We start from the raw sequence: 24,052 nt of genomic DNA, 5'->3' as shown, positions 1-24,052 counted from the left end.
AACGGATTAAGACATTGTGCCGGATTTGACAGTGCCATATTGAGCATATAAAACGGTATATGAATTGAATAATTAAAAGAACTTGGCAGCAATTTTGGAGTATGCCAAGGGGCAATACACCAACATAGTTATCAGTTGATGGCTTCCTAGCTATGCTACCGTGTATCAGGTTCGTAGTAAGACATTTCCCGATGATTCACCTTTGGTGTATCCTCCACCACTCTTGGCTTCCCATTGACAATGCAGCTAGACCACACCCAGTGAGAAACCCTATTCTTTCAGCTGAGAGAAAGTGTCAGTACATGTATTTAAATTGTATTCTTATTGTTTATCATCATTCATATATCTATTTTGACTCCACCCCCCTGAGAGTGACTTTTAATTATTTTGGCATTATTAGAAAAAGAGTTACTAGTAATTATGATGGCATGGTAAGGAAAACCATTCCAATATTAACACTATGCCTAATCTTTTAATGTTTTAATAATAAAAAAAAAAATATATTTTCATAAATATACAATTTATATAAATTTGGTACATTGTGGTAATTGGTCCAAGTACATGTTGTTGATCGTTAGAGTTTGGTTGTACTTACACAACATTGTGTTATTGAAATGTATCTGAATTCTATTATCTGAATTCTGTTATTTGTTGTGAGTACCTGTGGCAGCAATAATGTTTTATGATCTTTTCTGAGTGGGTTATTTTTGTACTCAAGTATATTCAAAAAAACTTGATAGGCTGTAAATTAATTAATTCAACTTTTGATCAACAGTGGATGTCATCACCATGACAATAATAACATTGAGTACAGTAAAACGCCTTATTAACAGTAACTTTCACACTGAGTAATTTATTGATAACAAAACATTAAGGTGTTGTTGTTTGTAGATCTTATCTTTGTTGTTATTTTAGCAGTGGAATATATGAACATTTTGGTAACAAACTTTATGATAAACTGATACTGCACATAAAAAAGTTGTAAGTTGTTAAGTTTTATTATGAAAAGGATGACATTTTTCTGTCATTTCTTCTCTAAATAGATACCAGTGAACATTTGAAACCTGCATTGAAATTTTTTTAAAAAATACGTCTTGCAGAAATATAGCAGTATATGCTGCCGTTAAGCAAAAGTTTTATTTTATGAAAATAAAACATTAATGTAATTCTATATTGACATTAGTGTAATAGCCAAGTACTGGAACTAAATGGCATTCAAATGACTTGTGTTGGGTGAAGTTCACATCCAAGATAAAATTGCCAATGTCAGCCCTGTATTGTTACGATGTTTATTCAGATGGTACAGTAGCTTTGACTGCTGTTGTATTATCTGATTAATCCATGTGGGAATTGATATGTGCAAAGTTTTGATAAATCACAGTAGAATAGTACCATCCTGATAAATCAATGTACGAAAACATAAATATATATTATGTATTATTATTATAAATTCTTATACATGTACCGTTGTCGTATTGACTATTGCTTTAAAAACAATAAATTCATCTTTTTGTTGCACTGTGTTTTTTGGACAATGTCACTTACTGACTGTGAATGCATCAAAATGTAAATTTCCCTTGTCAAAAATTTGACTTTTGTAACTATCACAATGTGAAGTTGATTACATTGTCACAGCTAGGGGGCATGGAGTTGGACTTCTTAGGCAGCTGAATATTAATAATTTCTTCTGGTACAGAAGTAACTTAAATTAATAGTCAATTGCATTCAACTTTAGTTTAACTTGTATTTCAATAACACGACAGATAAAATTAAAATTTATTTATTCACTATTCACGCAAGTCAGTAAAAATCTATGTTTTTTTTTTTTCGATGAGTCACAGTGACTTTCACAAAGTGTTGTCTTTGCGAATACCCTTAAATTGCGATAACAACCTTTTGTTACATCTTCATGTTGTCCATGACATTGAAATAGTTCTTTGTGCCTCTATTTCCTATTGCTATTCTATTTTTGATATGACTAGTTAGCTATTAATTAAAGTTAGCTATATAGTATTTCTGAGAATAAAGTAGAACCATACTAGTGTAATATTAGCCGGCAAGCTATTAGTAGTATATTATTATAAAATTGGTACTACAGTGGATCTCTGGAGTGACCTGGTCACACTTTGACCTCATCAGTAGACTATTTTCAGCTAATTTGCTGTTTTTGCAGCAAAACTTGTCAGGATGATAATTAAGTTTATTCACTTCCTGTTTTTTGTTTATGTCTCCTGTCAATGTTCAGTGTTGCGTAGTGTTGTGTAATGGTCCATATGTTAACTTTGGGTCGATCAGTTCTGTTGATCCGTCTTTCTTGAATTGACTGCTTATCAGACGTGATCTAAAAATCTTTGTGATTAGAAATCGAATATCTGGGTTACAAAAACCTTTCAACAAAACAGAGAAGAGGTTATATGTGTAATATCATTACCGTAGTTCTTTGAGTATACATGTAAGCCCCCTCCAAATTTACAGCATTTTACAATACCGGAGAGAAAGTCATTTATTTAACTTCGAGAGAAGTTTTAACTTTCATCCGTTTATAATCCCCCTCCTAATTTTTCATCAATTTGCCGTTTTCTTTGGAGCGGTTTATACTCGGACAACTACGATAATGAGTTAAACCATACCTAAGGGCCTTGTTGCTTGTCCAGTATAGGCCAATTCTTAAGACCTTAATTCATTTTTATGCTTTTACATGTTGAGGCCCCTGGGCCTATGACTGGGAAAGTACAGTAATAGCAGTTGCCCTTATGCAGAGGTGTCATATTTTAATGTCCAGTATGAAACAAATGCAGTAATTTTTATGTTCACTATTAGAAGATGCACTTGCAATAAGTGTTGGTATTGGTTTTATTTTTAAAATTATAGTAATTGTGTAGTTTTTTTTTTATATAAATACTTGATAGAAATCATTTCTGAAACTAATACTTATTTTGCTCCCACCTTTGGTTTGATTTAAAATTTATACATACTGTTATACATTCTATTTTTCAAATTTCATCTATGCGGATAGTGTAACTTAAATTAATATTGAATACCCACATAGACTATATCTATTATAGTGTAAATAGCTTAACTTTCCCCATCTTTTGATAGTCAACACTAGTCATCAAAATTATGTTGTTTTCTTCTGATGAAATTGGAGATAGAAACTGAACAGGTGAAAATATTGTATTGTTGTTTATTGATAAAAAGTGATTGGACTCAAAAGAGTTATTTGTTTTTGCTAACATTTTTAAAATAAATTTTTCTTATTTACAACTACCGGTATATATAGTTACTGTCAGAGTGAAAAAAGCTTTTCAACAAAAAATGATCAATAAAAGAACATTTCATGTCTGATTCCCATTCTGACTGATTAAATCATTGATTGAACTCTTGTGTCTATTCATTTCATTTATGGATGAAAAAAAGCATATTTCCTTCATTATTGTATATAAATAATAACAAAAATTGCTTATATATTCAGTAAAAATACTTTGTCTACATGCATGCGCTTTGTTTCCAGAATAATAGTCATGCACAAAACAATTGTCTACTTGTAACATTTTTGATTTGGAGGCGTTTGTAAGAATTTCATTTTACAAAAGAAAGATTCCTGAAATTCACTGCTATGAAATTGTGTGATTTCCCTGTCAATAATGAATGCCATTTACAATATGCTTTAAACTGCTTCTTCAGAACATTGTTTGATATCTTACTAGTCCCTCAGAGATATGAGTCATTGGCTAAGTCTACGTCTTCAGGGAATATTTAAGTGTCAAACTGCAAAAACTATTTATAGTAATCGTATTTAAGATCTGTCTGGAAAACGAGAATTCATATTTAATTAAATTTCTGTCATAATTTAAATTATCATTCATTTATTTGTTTATATACACTAGGGTATACAGATTATAGATGGCTGTATTAAGGGGTTGTTACTGATGTGCCAAATGAGATCTCTATTTTACAATTGTTAGTGAACCAATTAACTGTAGGCTTTGCAAGACAGAATAGTTAACAGTGTTAGCGATACAATTTAAAAATTATTTGAGTTCTATCAATTTATGCAACGCACATATCAATAATTTCCCAATGTTTTTTTAGCTGCAGTCAAGAATAATGTGGCTAATCATGTTTGCATAGTGGTCTATACAACACAAGTGGCATGTTATTGTCAGCGAAGAAATCAGGAAGGAAGTTAGGAATGAAATGACCCTTCTATGATCAGAATAGCTTACTTACTGAGGTGTGGTCTTGTGTATTCTTTGATATCTTTGGATTATTGGCATCACCATTTGAAGATTAATATTGCTACAATAGGTTTGCATTGTGTGTGAAAATTACTGCCATTTTATTCTGTGTTTTTTGTATGGTTTTAATTGGAGAGTTGAACATTGAACAAACACACATTATTGTTTTTTATGAAAAATACAATTTGTTTACTTCTTGAATATTATCAAACACAACTACATAGATGCTTTGATGTAAGGAATTTTATTTTTATGAGGATATCTTCAATTCTCTTGTTATTTGGAATTCAACAGCAAAATTTGCCAGACTGTAGGTAATGCTTTATTGCTATAGACAGATAGAAAGATTGTATAAAGACTATCATTGTTATTATTAATAGGAGAATGGTTTCCAGTTGGATGGGACTGGTAAAGCTGTGGCCAGTGTGCCATATTTGTACACAAAACCAAGTCCTAAAACAGCACAACCTTAACGTCACAATGAATACATGTATGTTATAGGTAGCTGGAATTTTCATTTTCAGGGGAGCCTGGTACAAACAAATGAATGAATAATTTCAAAACATGAATGGTTTGTTGTATTTTTACTAATGGTGTTTATTTTGCTATCCATGTCTTAATCCTTGCCATCTGGTAACATTTAAAGGAATACAGGTCAATCTTGTTGGTCAAACACAACTGTAGACAGGTATTATTTATTTATCATTGTTTTTCACACTTGGTACTTTTTTCAAGAAGAGTTTATTTTTTCTCCCACTGTCTTGATCTCCAAAGTCGCAGTGTATTATATTTATTCATTTCTTGTCTGCAAGTTGCTACCTGTTATTTTTAGGTTCTTGTCACCTTAGTTTATCGTGTTTATTTATGATGTAATTGTGACTAAGATTAGAAGAGTGAGTTTATGACAGAGAATGGTAATTATCCTACATAGCAAATGAACATATCATACTTATTATTAGCCTGACAAGTTTGCGTAGGTGGTGGTGGGGATCGCAGCAGTCCAGGGCGCCACATACGCCAACTTGTCAGTTGGTGGGGATCACAGCAGTCCATGGCGCCACCTACGCCGACTTGTCAGGTGGTGGGGATCGCAGCAGTCCATGGCGCCACCTACGCCGACTTGTCAGGTGGTGGGGATCGCAGCAGTCCATGGCGCCACCTACGCCGACTTGTCAGGTGGTGGGGATCGCAGCAGTCCAGGGCGCCACATACGCCAACTTGTCAGTTGGTGGGGATCGCAGCAGTCCAGGGCGCCACATACGCCAACTTGTCAGTTGGTGGGGATCGCAGCAGTCCAGGGCGCCACATACGCCAACTTGTCAGTTGGTGGGGATCACAGCAGTCCAGGGCGCCACCTACGCCGACTTGTCAGTTGGTGGGGATCACAGCAGTCCAGGGCGCCACATACGCCAACTTGTCAGTTGGTGGGGATCGCAGCAGTCCAGGGCGCCACCTACGCCGACTTGTCAGGTGGTGGGGATCGCAGCAGTCCATGGCGCCACCTACGCCGACTTGTCAGGTGGTGGGGATCGCAGCAGTCCATGGCGCCACCTACGCCGACTTGTCAGGTGGTGGGGATCGCAGCAGTCCATGGCGCCACATACGCCAACTTGTCAGTTGGTGGGGATCGCAGCAGTCCAGGGCGCCACCTACGCCGACTTGTCAGGTGGTGGGGATCGCAGCAGTCCAGGGCGCCACATACGCCAACTTGTCAGTTGGTGGGGATCGCAGCAGTCCAGGGCGCCACATACGCCAACTTGTCAGGTTAACTTATTATTTGCAGTGCTAGTTTCAATCGGTATTAATGAACATTTAAATTTGAAGAATACTTCATTCACCTAGTAATAAAATAAATGTCTTTTTTTGCTTTATTTTGGGGTTCAGGACCAGAGCTACATTTGTTGGTATTTTTTTAATCCATTTTTTAAACAGTGTAATCCATCTTTTTTTCTCCACAAGGGGTGCAACTGCAAAAAGTACCATTAAAATAAAAACAAATTGGGAAATAAAAATTACTGCAAACTCATCTTGGAATCATCTCTCTCTTAAACATGACATGCCAGCAACATATTTCCAATGCAGAGAGTCATTTGGGCAATATTTCCCTCCAGTTAGGGTGCCATCTTTATGACCTAGAGAATTTGACCCCTTTGACTCTCCAAGTCGCTCTTTTTAAAGCCAGCATGGCTGACACTAATGTTGCATTTTTTTGACATGACAAGATAAAGTAAAAAGAATGCTTTTTGAGTGATTACCAACAGTGTCAACTGGTTAAATTAGTGGAAGAATTTAACACCTTGCTTGTGCTTTACAATGACACTGGTTCACAGGTTTGTTTGAATGGATTTCACAGTCAAAACATTAGAACTACACTTGCAATCAAAACATTTGCATAACACTATTAGTCAGAAGTGAGGTTTTTAATCAGATTTTAATGTATCAAATTGAATCAGTTTAAAATGCATACTGTGAAATACTTCATTTTCACTGAAGGAATAATTCAGTGAAAAATAAAATCCAGCCAATATATCTTTTTCCTATATCTTATATTCAAGTTGTCAAAAATCAGTGAAAATAAATTCCATACAAAACACCCAAAAAGTCTATTCAGCGAAAATTAATTCCAGCTAAAATAAAGTACATTATTTTTGACATATATTAGCTTGACATGATTGACATGTAACCCTCAGTTTACTCACTGAGTGCTAATGATTATTTTATTCATTTTAATATTAAAAAACAAAACAATAAAAGAGTATATTACTTTTTCATCTGAAATTTGTTTTCCTTCTAAAATATCGATGGTATATTGAAATGATGAATTTGTGTAATAATAATAATCTTTATTGCATTCTTAGAAGTACAATCTTTCTATCAGTCAACAGAATTAAAGTAATAAAAGAAAGTTGAGTTAGTTAATAATAAGATAAAAGTAATAGTAAATGAAAGTACCTATACTTACCTACTTGTTTAATTATATTTTGGTTATTGACATGTATGTCAAAACTCTAATCAGTCTAATCACAAAACCAAGGTGAAAATATTAAATACATTTTCACAAGCATGGTGTTAGTTCAATAAATGATGTACTGGTGGGTTTAGAATAAAAGTTGTAAACCAATTAAATTCCAAGGCCTGAACTCTTGACATGTCTTTATCAACAGGTGTGTTTCTATTGGCATTGTCCACATAGCAGCCACCATTGAGCAGTACATATTTCTTGAATGATAACCAAGACGAGAACACAAGCCTTGTTCACACAAGCTGACAAAGACATTGCTTTGTAAATATTCTTTATCAGTGGGCTAAACCAGCAATATGTTCATGCAGTGTTTTTTTTTACGGAAGTTAATATAATGTCATAGATGAAGGTCATGGTATATAAGGGGAAGATGTTTGTCCACATTGATATTGTTGTTGTTGTTGTTGTGGATAACACTTTTTCTTGTGGTTACAATAATTATAAAATTTACTAGTTTGGGATCTTAGCAAAGTTTGATTTTTAGTACCGGTATGTGTTCTTTTTAGCTCCGCTGTCGACTTTGTCGAGCGGAGCTTATCATATGAGTGATTGTCGTCGTCCGTCGTCCGTGTCAATGTTTTACTTTTTCGACTTCTTCTTGAAAACTACAAGCCTGAATGCTTTGATACTTGGTGTATATGTACCTTGTGTAGACCTCTCTTAGGTTTGTTCATTTCATGTTTATATCTTCAATTCTCTAATTTTGGTGAATATTTTTGTCATTTTTTGGTAAAAAGTGATATTTTCGACTTCTTGTTAAAAACCGCAAGTGCAATTGCTTTGATATTACATATATAGGTACTACATGTGGACCTCTCTCAGATTTGTTCATTTTGTAATGATATCTTTAATTCTCTAATTTTGGTGAATATTTTTATCATTTTTGGTAAAAAGTGATATTTTCGACTTCTTGTTAAAAACCGCAAGTCCAATTGCTTTGATACTACATATATAGGTACTACATGTGGACCTCTCTCAGATTTGTTCATTTTGTGATGATGTCTTCAATTCTCTAATTTTGGTGAAAATTTTTGTAATTTTTGGTAAAAAGTGATATTTTCGACTTCTTGTTAAAAACCAATAGTTCAATTGCTTTGATATTACATATTTAGATACTACATGTAGACCTTTCTCAGATTTGTTCATTTCGTGATGGTATCTTCGATTCTATAATTTTGGTGAATATTTTTGTCATTTTTGGTAAAAAGTGATATTTTCGACTTCTTGTAAAAAACCAACAGTCTGATTGCTTTGATATTACATATTTAGATACTACATGTAGACCTTTCTCAGATTTGTTCATTTCGTGATGGTATCTTCTATTCTATAATTTTGGTGAATATTTTTGTCATTTTTGGTAAAAAGTGATATTTTCGACTTCTTGTAAAAAACCAATAGTCTGATTGCTTTGATATTACATATATAGGTACTACATGTGGACCTCTCTCAGATTTGTTCATTTTGTGATGGTATCTTCAATTCTCTAATTTTGGTGAATATTTTTGTAATTTTTGGTAAAAAGTGATATTTTTGACTTGTTAAAAACCAAAAGTTCAATTGCTTTGATATTACTATATAGATACTACATGTAGACCTTTCTTAGATTTGTTCATTTCGTGATGATATCTTAAATTCTCTAATTTTGGTGAATATTTTGGTCATTTTTGGTAGAAAGTGATATTTTCGACTTCTTGTTAAAAAGTCTGACTGCTTTGATACTATACATATTGTTCATTTTCTAATGATGTCTTCAGTTCTTTAATTGAAATGTGCATTGCTAACAGCGGAGCTATCTCAGCCGATAGGCTGCTTGTTTAGAATATTTAATTGAAAACTGTCTTCATGTGGTTACAACAACTCAAACACTTTCTATCTGCTCATCTGGCAATTTTATCAATCACTATGAAATGTCAATGAAATGTTCAATTCACTATAAAGTGCCATATTAAAATATCTGGTCAACACCGGGTTAGCTTCACACAGTAGGTTAAACTTTCACTCTGGATTGACAGTCTGAGAGTGACAAATGAAATTCTTCCAACTACATGTATTTATTTACACATAAATGCAAATAATATCATAGCAAAAACCAAACATTATGTTTTGATTTCCGTTTCGTTTTATCACTCCCTGTACTTAATAAATAATTTATCTGGATGTTCAGCATTATTGGTAACTAGAGCATGAGGGAAATACATCAGCTGGGATATAGCTGTTTGATGGAGTTGTGTGTTTTATCTCAGTAATGGTAAGAGATTGCCAAGTTCAGCAGGGGTTGTATATTTCATCAAGGCTAGGTATAGCACTCAAATAAAAGTGTAAGCATGTAGCGTCAGTAAAGCGGCCTTTGTAAGAATAATACAAATGTGAGGATGACAAGAAATAAATAAGAATTGATTTATAAGATGGGGGTATGCAATGAGAAAACAACTTTTTCTAGAAATCCTAATGCAAGTTTCCAAGCAACCACTACGTTCAGTGATGCTATTGGATAGAACTACATTCAATTAATTGACACGCCTAGAATGGGATTTCTTTCAAACACTGGCTAAGCACAAGAATTATGTTTACTGAGATGTTTATTGCATGGTTATGAAATATGTAAATCCTTATCTTTATCCTTGCAAGTTGTTACAAATTTGCAATTTTGAATTGATGAAATACAAATACATATTAATTATTGTGACAAACTATTTTTAGTGTATTGTGAAATTTTGTAGAAGGGAGCTATTCATTAGGATACTTATCATAGTGTCACAGTGAATTTTGCAAAATGTCATCTTCATTGAAATTTGATAATGGCAAAAATTGAATTGTGTACATTAATTTAATACTGCAAGCTGCATATGGTTGACAGATCTTGTGTGAATATGCAAATAATGTAAATAAATGATTGTAACTGACGTGACACTTAATATAAGCCATAAATTATAAACGAAAGAGGCTCATTATTCCTAATAGGTTTTAAATGAAATATATATATAATTAAGTTCTTTGGATTTTAACCCTAAATTGGCTCTTTCTGCATAAAGTACAAGTTTGTCTAGGTATTGAGAATATAATTAAGTACACAATCCTTTAAAGGTCACACATCCTGGTGTGTTATGGTGTCAACAGTTTTCACCTTTCACAATAAAGACATTGTAGCCAATGGTTAATCAAATCTATTGGTTCAAAATAATGAAAGAAATTCACTAATAAACACATAAAAATGTGCAAAATATTGCATCAATTTCAATGAGAAATACTATGTTCATGTATTGTCTAGTATTAAAGCCAACACACTTTAACCGTTTGAACACGTTTGAGCAAATTTTTTAATTATTTATTAGTCTCCGTGCATCTGTGCGTCCATGTATCCATGCGTCTGCGCGTCCGTCCGTCCGTCCGTCCATCCGTCCAGAGTCATATCTCAGAATCCCTTGGACCGATTCTGTTCATTCTTTGCATGTGCCTAGTACTTTATGTGGGACATATGCACATGCAGTGGTTTAGTGATTCGATTCAAAATGGCTGACTGGCAGCCATCTTGTTTTTTGAAAATGTTGTATTTTGAACATGCTTTGTCAGTTGTCATTTAAACTTGGTACATAGATTATACATGTCCAGATATATGTCCATGGCGATTTATTTCGCAATTGGATCAAAGATGGCCGACTGGCAGGCATCTTGTTTTTGTTTTTTAATGCGGTATCTTGGATGTGCTCTGTCAGTTTTCATTCAAATTTGGCACATACATGTACTTTATACATGTTAAGATTGATGTCCATGACAATTTGTTTCAAAATCTGGTCAAGGATGGCCGATTGACAGCCATCTGACTTTTTGGCCTTACTACTATATTTCCACAATTTATGTACCATTTTCATTCGTATTTGGCACACACATCATACATATCAGTGTGTTTCATAATCAGATCAAAGATGGCCGAATAACGGCTGTTTTTATTTTGGCCATATTACTACAACACGAAATACGTGTTTTGATGTAAATAAACAATCTGTTGTATACAACACTTGGAACTCAAGTTTCAAGGACACGCTCGTGACAACCCTCCACTTTAATATGACGAGCACAAAGAGAACTTAACGGGAACTGTGTCATTTTCAATGACTTGTTAATTTTAAAATGGATAGATATAATTTTCTATTGCCTACAATTCTAGTTAAACTAAGACAAAAAATCTTTTGGTGTATTTTGTGAAAGGGGACAAAATTAACTTAACACTCAAAGGGTTAAACAAATTTATTTGGTAACATCTGTTAAACTGGCAATTAGTGAATTTAAGTGAAAATATTTAGTTTTTGTCTTGCGGGGTAGTATGAACAGTGTATCTCATATTTTATCTCTTAGTTACATATTCTCATGTTTAATTTATCAATGAAATTATAACTACATTGTGGTCTTGAAATTGGCTAATTTCAATGCAGATTGACTTTGAAATTGTGAAATTAAATTATTTTTTATTGAAAGTGGAAGTTTATTGAAGGTCAGTTTGTTTGTTACTTATATATTAATGTAAAATTTTGCTTTCCTGGGTTTCTAATAATTGTGCAGGATCTATTTTTGGAACTATTAGGGTGGCTCATCTGTGATATGGTTACCCTGGGACTGTATGTATATTGTGGAATCATTCACTCATAAAATAACTGTTATTGAGTCATAGTTAGATTTATAGGGGTCATGGATTAATATGATGTGAATTTCAGATTTACTGAGTAATTCTTATGCTAACATATCTCATATTAATCTAGCATTCCATACTGAATAAACTTAAATAAAATAAATAAATCATACAACTATTGTAGTACCATTAAATATTTACTGAAAAGTCAAAAAATACAAACTTAAAAAGTTGGAATTTGGTGTAGACCAATACTATATTCAATTTTTGCAAATATAGATTCATTATTAATTCTCAATAAATGATTTACACAACAAATTTTGCCATAAAGTAACATCATCAACCCAGCACATGGTTACTGTTGGACTGGAAATTATTGTAAGTCACATTTATTTCATCAGAGATTGTTTCATTAATAACTCTTTTTGATACTCTTAAATTATCTAATAGTGAAAATTTATAGGATGAACTTTTTGCCAATTTATCTATACTCCATGATTGCATGGTTAGCAAGGATAAAATATTGACATTGTTTGTTCTTGTTACATTGGTCTATTAGCAAAATTGAGACTAAGTGCCCATAAACTAAACATCGAGATGGGAAGGCACAAAAGACCAAAAATAAAAACAGAAGACAGAAAATGTACTAAATGCAACCTACTTGAGGATGAAATTCATTACATCACAAAATGTAAACTTTACACATATGAAAGAGAGTTGTTATATTCACATTTTTCAAAGAAAATTAACAATTTTCAACACTGTACAAACAAAGAAAAATTCATTCATATATTGAATACAAACAACAAATATTTACTAACAGAGCTTATCAAATTTATAAAAACAGCAAATACCATTACAGAAAACCACCTAATGGGTCATTAATATTTTTTTTTTTTTACATTATTTCATGTAACTGTATTGTAGTAGATTTTAGATATCTAACTTGTTATGTTTATTTTAACACCTTTATTGCATTTCATAAACCAAACTAGATATGTAATTCATTCTATAAGGTTGTAATAAAGAATTATCTTATGTTATCTTATCATATGGTACATGTATGCGTGTCTGTTATTATTAATGTAACATTTGGACAACAGTACCACATCAGATTGTCAGCTAGTGCTGATTCATGTATCCATATGTGAACAAATGTACATCACTGTTTAGGGTATATACAGTCCAATGTACCTTTGATTACATGTGACCTGTGTATTCCCTAACAGCAAAATATCACACAGGGATGATCAAGAATTTGAATAATTGGGGCTCTGAGACTTGTAAAACTGTAATCTTCAAAGTAGAGTATATTATATTTACGAGCCCAAACATTATACTGGAGTGGCCACTTAACTGTAATGTTACTACTGATAAAGTCATTAAATATGGGATTTTGCATGTAATCTAAATCTATTATGAAAACAACTATTGCAGAGCTGTGTTCTATACTTGATATAACTTTGCAATTCAAAGTTTATCCATTGTATTAAGTAAATAGTTAGGTTGAATCCCACTACATGTACATGAAATACTCCCAGAGGATATGATCGATACAACAAAGGGCATAGCATTGAAACACAATTTGAAATAACCTGTTAATGACAGTACAACAAAAAAGAAATAAAAAGTACAATGATACTATGACACCAAATTACATTACAATTGGTCATTGGAACACTGCTGGTCTAAGATATAACTACAAACCAAGAGAAGGAACTATAGACATAAAAACAGAAGGTTCACTAGATATAGAACCACACATTAAAGATTATCACATATATGGAATGACAGAAACATGGCTGAATACTGAAAGTAAAGAACTAATACCACAACCTAAGGGATATTATACTTATCACAACATTAGGACAAAAAATAAAAAAGCATGGAGGTCATCAGGAGGAATCAGTATTTTCATCAGAAATAGTATCAAAAGTGGAGTCAAGATCATGTCAAAGTCTAGCAACTTCTCTATTTGGTGTCAAATGTCGAAAGACTTCTTCAACCTTGAAATGGACATCTACATAGGTACTATATATATTCCATCAAAAAATTCCACTTTCTACAATGACAATGACTGCAATCCATATGACGAAATCAACAAAGAAATCCAACAGTATAGCCTCAATGGACATGTCATTATACAAGGAGACTTTAATGCTAGAACAAAAGACCTTGAAGATACAATTCAAGATGAACAGGACAACCTTCACATAAACATGCCATTACCAGATACATATACATATGATAAAATAGTCAAAAAAAGGAGAAACACGGATACATGGAAGAATGAATTTGGAGAGGAACTAACACAACTATGTAAAGAAAATCGTCTACGGATATTAAATGGGCGGACTTCAGGAGATTGGTCAGGTCAACTGACATGCTACGGTTATCATGGTGCCAGCACAGTGGACTATGTAATCACAAGTGAAACACTACTACAGAATATCCTTCATTTTAAAGTTGAACAACTACAACAGGCAAGTGACCACTGTCCTATCAAAACTATCTTGAAAATACCAAAATACAAGCAATTCACTGATATGAATGAAGTCCTTAAACCAGTACATCAATGCTATCAATGGAATGCAATGAATAAAGGCATGTACAAGCTATATATGAAGACAAAGGAGAGTGAAGATATTGTGTCCACATTCATAGTAAACAATAATAACAACACAAGTCATAATATGGCAATACAATTCCAAGAGATGATACACAAAATAGCAAACAAATGCTCCATAAAATTAAAAACAAAGAAGAAGACCATGCGTAGGAAAGTTAAGTACACAGACAGGCAATGTAACATGAAGAAAAAAAAACTACAAACTCTTGCAAATATATTACAAAAAAACCCTTCAGATGGGACTCTCAGAATGCTTTACTACACTAAGAAAAAAGACTTCAGGAAGTATGTAAAAAGCATGCAAAAAGACAAGAAACAAAAAATATTATCTCTCATTGAATCAGCAAATGAAAATGAACATGCACAAGAATTCTGGAAGAAAATAAACTCAATCACGAAAACCAAAGTAAATTACGAACTGAAAGAAATCCCACACTCAGTGTGGACTGAACACTTTCAACAAATTGGAAACAATAACTCTGCCACATTAGATAGAATAAAACAAATGAAAACACAACTAGAACAATTAGAGAATAAAACAGAAGACAACCATAAGCTGAATAAACCAATATCATTAACAGAAGTTGTGCAGGCAACAGGAGCATTAAAAAATAACAAAGCAAGTGGACCAGACGGTATTCCAGGAGAGATGTTAAAATACAGCAACATACAAATTAAACAAGCATTGAAACATATGTACAATCGTGTGCGAGAAACAGGAATTTACCCAGAAATATGGAGCACTAGTGTTATTACTCCAATACACAAGAAAGGAGACAAGATGGACACAAACAACTATCGCGGCATATCAGTTGGTAATGTCATAGCTAAAGTATTTAGTATAATCATAAACAACAGAATCACAAATCATACAGAAAATAATAAGATTATTCATCCGAACCAAGCAGGATTCCGACGAAAAAAACGAACAGTTGATCACATTCTGACTCTTCACACAATTATAAAGAAACAACAAGAAAAAAAGAAAAAAATGTACTGTTGTTTTGTGGACCTCAAAAAGTGTTTTGTCATAATTTGGAGGAAAGCATTGTACTATAAACTACTACGTAACAACATCAACGGAAAAGTATACAACATAATTAAGAACATGTACACTAATATGGATTTAGTAGTCAAATTAGGTGATGTAATAACAGAACAATTTAAAACTAAAAATGGAGTTAAGCAAGGTTGCCCTCTGAGTCCAACCCTGTTCAACATCTTTATAAATGACTTTATCACAGGACTCACAGAAATTGAAAAAAATGCACCAGAACTGGATAATAAAACTATCAATAGCCTATTGTATGCCGATGACATTGCACTACTATCAAAATCATATGAAGGATTACAAACTGCAATAGACTTTCTCCATAAATACACTTCAGACTGGGGGCTACAAGTAAACACAAACAAAACGCAAGTGATTATATTCAGGAATTCGGGATGCAAACCAGATACAAGGCGATTTACATGTGGCAATGAAGAAATAAAAACTACAGGATTATACACATATCTTGGAGTAACATTTAAGGCCAATGGATCAATAACCTCTACTGCAGACAGACTGGCAGACAAGACCTACAAAGCTGCAAGGATCCAGTCACACATATATCCAACAAACATGAACAGTATAAGGATAAAGGAAAAACTCCTGAATGTGACACAACTACCCATATTAACATATGCAGGTGAGATATGGGGCATTTTCCAAAATCAGACTAATTGGGACAAAACAGCAACAGAAAAATATCATCTACGCTTTTGTCGTCAAATTCTTAACATTGGCAACAGAGCGAGCAAAATTGAATGCAGAATGGAACTGGGAAGAGAGCCACTGATAAGCAGAATATACTGCTCAGCAATTAACTATTACAAACACCTCAAAGCGATAGACAATGACAATTTAGCTTTTTATGCTATAAAAGACATGGAAAACAATACTTACACAGGAGCATGGTTGACTACCTTAGAACGAAACTTGAAACTTTACAACAAAAACAATGTCACAGATTTCACAAAACAAAAACTAAATAATTCAATTAGACAATATTACATTAACAAATGGAATATAGACAACAAAAGGGAAAGTGCCAAATTACGCACATACAGGACATTCAAAGACTCCTTGGAACAAGAAGAATACATAAAAGTGATGAACAACCCACAACATGTCAAAACAATAGCTCAATTTAGATTAAGTTGCCATAAACTTGCCATCGAAAAAGGTCGTTATACAAAACCAAAAACACCAGTGGAAGACAGGTTATGCTCCCATTGTAACGAAGTTGAAAATGAGGAACATCATTTAATACATTGTAAATTGTACACAAAACAAAGAGACGCAATGTTTCACACTATCAACAGTGTAAATGCAAATTTCCTGAATTTGGATAAAGAAAAACAATTTAAACATATCTTACAATCAAAAGATAAAGATACTATTATAGCCCTCTATGTGTACTTGAGTAACAGTAAATGAACAAACAAAAGAATACACTCAGTCACACTTATTTAATTTTTTATTTACTCAACTTTCGCCTACTTACATTTTTAGTTATTCATTATTAACTTTATTACATTTTAAACACCAAATTAGAAATGTAAAATTTTCTACACGGTTGTAATAAAGCTGTTATCTATCTGTATTAAACTAGGATCATTTTAGAATTGGAATTTGTGAAATCATTTATCATGGAGGGATACAATAGAGCTGCCTGTGGTGTGGTTCAGCGTTATTTCACAAAATATTTACAATTTGTGTAACTGCAAATTTATTACAAAGCCTATCTCTGTGTTTGAGTCTTTCATTTGATCATCATAAAATTGCGTAAAAATTTTAATTAACAGTATTCTCTGTCTCTTTACCAACATGAGGTGAGTTCTCTTTTACAATGATCTCTGTCCCTCTGTCATCCAATTAGACAACAAATACGAGAATAACATGCATCTTTCTATTAATATTCTGTGTTTGTAGATTAGATTATTTTTATTCCTTCCTTTTTAGTGTATTAATACTGTATACTTTTACTATTATCTGTAACCATTGTGATTCCCTACGTGAAGTGAGTGTGTGTTAATAAATAAATACTAACAGTCTACTTGCCACAAAAATTCAAAATGGACATTCCATCATAGCAGGACAAAACAAAAGCTTCTTCATCCCAAAAATACACCTCAACGGAGATTGGAGACATTAAGAAACATTGAATGCATCATCAAGACAAATAAATTTTCAAAAAGACTTTCCAAGGTCTGCTTCTAAATAAATGTGCAGGCGAGACATGACGCAGTTATTACGCAGTCTCTATTGTGTGCGCATTCACGCCCTGAAATAAAATGAGCCATGTCAATTGTATGATAGAATAGATTATGTGTTTGTTTGCTGTATACACATGTCATAGTTTGAGGATCAGCTGATAGGTAAATATATCATCCCTCATATTAGTAACAGAGTTGAGTGTACTGGTAGCCTATTATGTTGGTAAACTTAAGAATACTTTTAACCAATATTTTTGCTGCTAGGAATTAGTGAGATTTGATTAACAATTTCTAGACGCTGTCACACCATCATAAGGACCTATGTGATACAGTGTCAGTCTTGTTGGAGTGTGTTCACCAGTATCGTAAGTTTCCTTTGTAGATTGACCTTCTAGTGGATAATTGTGCCTTGACCCCATTTGACCAGTGAATACCTGTTCAATGAGTTGTAATTTATTTATTGTAATAACATCAATAATAGCCCTCCTTATCCTATACTGACTAATTATTCTGACTTCCTTGTTAGTATATTGGTGCTTTTTATAATCAAGGTAAAATTGTTTGTATATAGATGCGGGTATTTACTTGTTTTAAATTGTAACAAATATTCATATGCTGAATATATACTGAATTCATGTATCCAATTTTTATTTATTTTTTAATCCATATTATTCTGAGCCATAATGAGCTTTTGTCATCTCATCCTGTGTTTTATTCACTTGTCAACAGGTACAACAACCTTCTCTCCCAAGTAAAGTCTGACGGTCTGGGACAAGTGGTCAGCTCTAATTTCATTTGCTGCATATTTATGTGTCATAAAAAAATGCAAAATTACACCAAGTCATATAACATTTGGAAATTGATTCTTTTTGTAAAAACCACCAAATTGTAAATATTTTGGCCAAAAAAATTGGTTACAGAAATAATATCTTAGCCCCCACCCCTTCGTTTGATGATTCATTCCTTAATAAGATTGAGTTCTTGGCTCCAAGCCCATTTCACTTATCTGATCATTCACTCTCAATGATTTCTTTAATAAAGAAATGGCAACAGACTACATGAAGTGAAGTGATGCATGGAGTGATGTAGACGTGTACATGGACACAAGTCATTGCTGTCATTGACGATTTTGTCTTGGTTCATAGGAAAAAAAAAGTCAAACCCTTTGTAGATTTGTTTTTTTCTGTCAGTTTGGCACAAAAATCGGTATTGGTAAAAACAAATAAAAATGTTTTGAAAAACAGCATTACATTTTTATCTGTGGCTGTTGAGTCAATCAGGCAGCTATGGACTGTAGTGAAGCAATGTGTGGCTTTATCTTCTAGGATTGCTATCAAGTCACTCATAATATTGAACATAGTTTGACCTTTGACCCCTGTGTAATTGGATGCAGGTGACATGCTGTGTATTAAATACTGGGGGGGGGGGGGGCAATATATAGATCTTTAAAAATTGAAAAGATTTACTGATGGTTTATTAAAATCATAATACAAAAAATCATAATTTTAAAATTTTTAATAATTTTAAGCACATAATTTTGGTCCACTGTTAAACTTGCACCAACAATTTTATTAAGTCACATAAGATTTCCTGTATTTCAAGATGGTTTCTGCCAACATTGTATGAACACCAACTACATCATGTATTCATTGCCTCAAGATGGTTTCTGCCAACACTGTATGAACACCAACTACATCATGTATTCATTGCCTCAAGATGGTTTCTGCCAACACTGTATGAACACCAACTACATCATGTATTCATTGCCTTAAGATGGTCTCTGCCAACACTGTATGAACACCAACTACATAATGTATTCATTGCCTCAAGATAGTTTCTGCCAACACTGTATGAACACCAACTACATCATGTATTCATTGCCTCAAGATAGTTTCTGCCAACACTGTATGAACACCAACTACATCATGTATTCATTGCCTTAAGATGGTTTCTGCCAACACTGTATGAACACCAACTACATCATGTATTCATTGCCTTAAGATGGTTTCTGCCAACACTGTATGAACACCAACTACATCATGTATTCATTGCCTCAAGATAGTTTCTGCCAACACTGTATGAACACCAACTACATCATGTATTCATTGCCTCAAGATAGTTTCTGCCAACACTGTATGAACACCAACTACATCATGTATTCATTGCCTCAAGATGGTTTCTGCCAACACTGTATGAACACCAACTAAATCATGTATTCATTGCCTCAAGATAGTTTCTGCCAACACTGTATGAACATCAACTAAATCATGTATTCATTGCCTCAAGATGGTTTCTGCCAACAATGTATGAACACCAACTACATCATGTATTCATTGCCTTAAGATGGTTTCTGCCAACACTGTATGAACACCAACTACATCATGTATTCATTGCCTCAAGATAGTTTCTGCCAACACTGTATGAACACCAACTACATCCTGTATTCATTGCCTCAAGATAGTTTCTGCCAACACTGTATGAACACCAACTACATCATGTATTCATTGCCTCAAGATAGTTTCTGCCAACACTGTATGAACACCAACTAAATCATGTATTCATTGCCTCAAGATGGTTTCTGCCAACACTGTATGAACATCAACTAAATCATGTATTCATTGCCTCAAGATGTCAGTCAGTCTCTACCGTAGTTGTTTAAGGTAGAGATGCACTTTATTTGTGAATTTCAATCAAAAATAGTTTTTTTCGTTTTTTATATAGATTTTTATCTAAAGAACATTCTGTGAAAATTTGACCAATGAATTCTTATTGGAACACCGTTAAAATTCCTATTTATTTTCTGGTTAAAAATAAAAAACACTCACACGTGGCAATGTTTATGTCCAATTGCCTAATTTGCATGAGTAACCAAATAACAAGACCTTTGATTGACAATATGCAAATCGAGATTGTACGGGTCATAGTTCATTCAATTCACGCGCACGTGCAATTATTCTCAACTCAGTTCTCGCTCGCTAGCAAACCAAACATTATATTTCCTCACTGTTTTTCTTAATTTTCATCATTACATTATGCGTGGTGTGAAAAGAAAGAGAGGTAGAAAGAAGATTCAGATGATTTCTATGTCGGAAGAGGCAAAAGCTACACTGAAGGCATCAGCCCACCGAACGAAAAACAAATCGATGTGAGCGTCCAAACATGACTTTCCCTGAAGGCATCAATCCGAGTTTCTGATTGACTGAGAGATTTTATTTTTAAATAATTGTTCTCAAAAAATAAACTGAGTATGTGAAGAATAATTTAACATTGTTTACAGTGATAACTGCTCATAGTCGAAACGAAGCTGACCCATTCACGCTAGTCACAATAAACATCATACTCTTGAATAGGCGTCAATTACTACGGTAAAACTTACTCTATTTTAGGCATCAGGAATGATTGAAATGTCCGAAAATGACACCAAAATACACCTTAAAAGTCCCATTTTATTTTTTTTTCTAAATCCCATCCCGAATTTACGGCAGAATCTGGTCCCTCAAATAAGGGACACGTGAGCTTTGATTCTAACCGGATATATTGCACTGGGTCGGGGAGATACAAACTTGTGTGTATCTTTTGTCCAATGGGTACCTGTACTTCGATCATTCGCAAGTTTTGCTCGGTGGTGCGAGACAGCTTTGTTTGCAACCGGACGAACTCCGTTTAATTCAATGAAGCAAACAACTGACAATGCAACTGATAAATTGCAAAGGTACGCTAAAATTAATTGAAAACAACCGAATAATTTCAATGAAAAATAAATCACAAAGAGAGGTAACTTGATACATTACGGTAACAACTCTTTTGACGCGCTGACCGCCTCTCCACGTCTGATGTTTTGTTTTCCTTGTCATAATTGATGATTTTGTTTTGATTTTTGAGTTTTTTTAGCCTGCAACTCGGCCACGACCTTTGCTTTTTCCGTGAAAAATGGGGAAGTTTACGTCAATTTGACGGACATTCCATTTTTTTAAACTAACGAAGCACATTTGACGATTTCTATTCAGAAAAATTCGACCGCTCGAAAATGCACCTTAATTTTGCACTCTTAAAACATGTCAGATTTCCAACACAAATTATTTAAAACCGGTCGAAATTTTAAAAACTTTTACGTTAGGAGCTGGAGCTCTCTTCTTGCAGGTGACCGTCGCCGGTAGTACAACAGCATGTTTTGTACGTACATCCGTGCGCTGATTGTCTGCGACTGTCTTAGAAAATCCCTGAAAAAGGCGTTGCCAAAATCGGGAAAAAATAAAAAAATGCCTCCTTAAAATCGAACAGAATTCAAATATTTCTTTTAACAAATATGTTGCAGTGGGAAAAATGGGATTGGAAACGATGAACAAAACTTCTGTGCCTCGCGTTTCGATTCTAGGATTACGCGATTATTCATTATTGTGCGTTCGCTTGTTCTCAATACTACATACAAATCATCAAGGATAAATAATTTAATATCCCACTTTGTACTCTTCACGGTAAACCATAGGCTCTGAAATACTCGTAGATTTTTTATTGAAAATACATCGAAGAGAAGCCATGATGTTTTGATCGTGATAAAAGGTCACCTTCCTAGGACCGCCTCCTGTTTAATAATTCATGAGATGACGTCATATTTACTGGGCATTGCCACGTGTTTTTACCGACCCCATCAAAACACTGGTATGAATGACGTGTTTCTGATTTATATATTCAAGAGTAGTTGTTCTGGTCCAACGATTTTACATAAAATGTCTATGTCTATACGTTAACTTTCAATTTCAATAGTCTAGAAAGTATGACAAAGTATGACAAAGCAGTAATTCCCGGTTTAACGCGCAAATATGCAAATTAGCCTTTTTCTCGTCTTCTATTTTTGGTGAATTCTTGGGCTTTAAATTAAAATAGCTGATAGACGCTTTGGCCATTTGCCTTGAAATTTTCACACATTATTGACAAGGTGTTCCCCCTTCAAAATGCGTCCGGACAGTTTATTACAGCGAGTGGAACAAAAATAACAAGTCCGCAATTAACATGGATATATAAATTATGCAAAAATAGAAAAGAGTGAACTTAGAGGTCATGCTGTGCGACTTTGAAAGCCGTTAGAGAGATGAGTGGACGCATTTGAATTAGTAGTATACCAAGGTATCCAGTGATGTAATTTTACCCACAAACGGACTTGCAGTTTTTAAGCTAATTTTTTTTAAACCACTTTTGTCCAAAAAAGCATATTTTTGACCCAAAATCAAAAACGCATTCTGGATATTTAAAATAAAGACAAGTTTTACAAAGTTTGTATAATAAGCTTTCAGAAAATATATAACATGTTGGATATATAATACCATCTTCATTGTCTAATTACTCAATTAAAAAGCAAGCCAAATAAACTGCATCTCTACCTTAAGTGAGTCTCTAGCTAGTTATTTAAGTGAGTCTCTAGTTATTTGAGTCAGTCTCTAGTTATTTAAGTCAGTCTCTAGTTATTTGAGTCAGTCTCTAGTTATTTAAGTCAATCTCTAGTTATTTAAGTCAATCTCTACCGTAGTTGTTTAAGTGAGTCTTTAGTTATTTGAGTCAGTCTCTAGTTATTTAAGTCAGTCTCTAGCTAGTTATTTAAGTCAGTCTCTAGTTAGTCCCCGTTCAGACGAAGTCCGAAAACAAGGACTTATGTTTTGACCTCTGTGTGTCCGTGTGTGCGTGCCTGTATCTTAGAAATGCCTGGACCAATCACAATCAAACTTCACACATAAATCATACATGATATCATACATATGCACGTCAATTTGTTTCACGATCTGATTCAAGATGTCCGAATGGCGGCAATTTTTGTACTAAAAATCATTAAAATCAAGCATTTCCCGGCTGTTTACAGATGGATTTTGTTCAAACCTTGTATATACGTTGGACATTATAGGACCTTGATGAACATCATTTTGTTTTACAATCTGATTCAAGATGGCTGAATGGCGGCCATTTTTGTGCTAAAAAATCCTAAAAATCAAGCATTTCTTGGCTGTTTACAGATGGATTTTGTTCAAACTTGATATATACATTAGACATTATGCGACCTTGATGCAAATAATTTTGTTTTTCAGATAACATTCAAAATGGCCGACTGGCGGCCATTTTGTTTTAATGAATGGGCTTCTAGACCCATATTTCCAACTTGTTTTGACTGATTATGTTCAAATTTTAAATATTCATTATACATCATGTCATAGATAGACAGATATATTGGTTTGACGATCCTATTCAAAATGGCCGAATGGTTGTCATTTTTGTGGTAAAAAATCATCAAA

The 24,052-nt window shown here is 33.6% G+C and overlaps 2 protein-coding genes across 3 annotated transcripts in view; both read left to right on the top strand.

Annotated features, from left to right (window-relative positions):
• LOC100374277 (E3 ubiquitin-protein ligase MIB2-like) overlaps nt 1-24,052 on the top strand; it is a 112,840-nt gene that overhangs the window by 796 nt on the left and 87,992 nt on the right. The gene's annotated exons all lie outside the window — the stretch shown is intronic.
• LOC146734340 (uncharacterized) lies at nt 13,528-17,279 on the top strand. The gene is made up of 2 exons (XM_085508584.1): nt 13,528-16,778; nt 17,171-17,279. Exons 1-2 carry the CDS (start codon nt 13,528-13,530, stop codon nt 17,277-17,279), a joined length of 3,360 nt encoding a protein of 1,119 aa, XP_085364710.1.

The sequence above is a fragment of the Saccoglossus kowalevskii genome, chromosome 15 (genome assembly GCF_978046115.1).
Source record: "Saccoglossus kowalevskii chromosome 15, keSacKowa6.1, whole genome shotgun sequence".
NCBI lineage: Eukaryota > Metazoa > Hemichordata > Enteropneusta > Harrimaniidae > Saccoglossus > Saccoglossus kowalevskii.
This window is presented reverse-complemented; position numbering and strand designations above follow the sequence as displayed.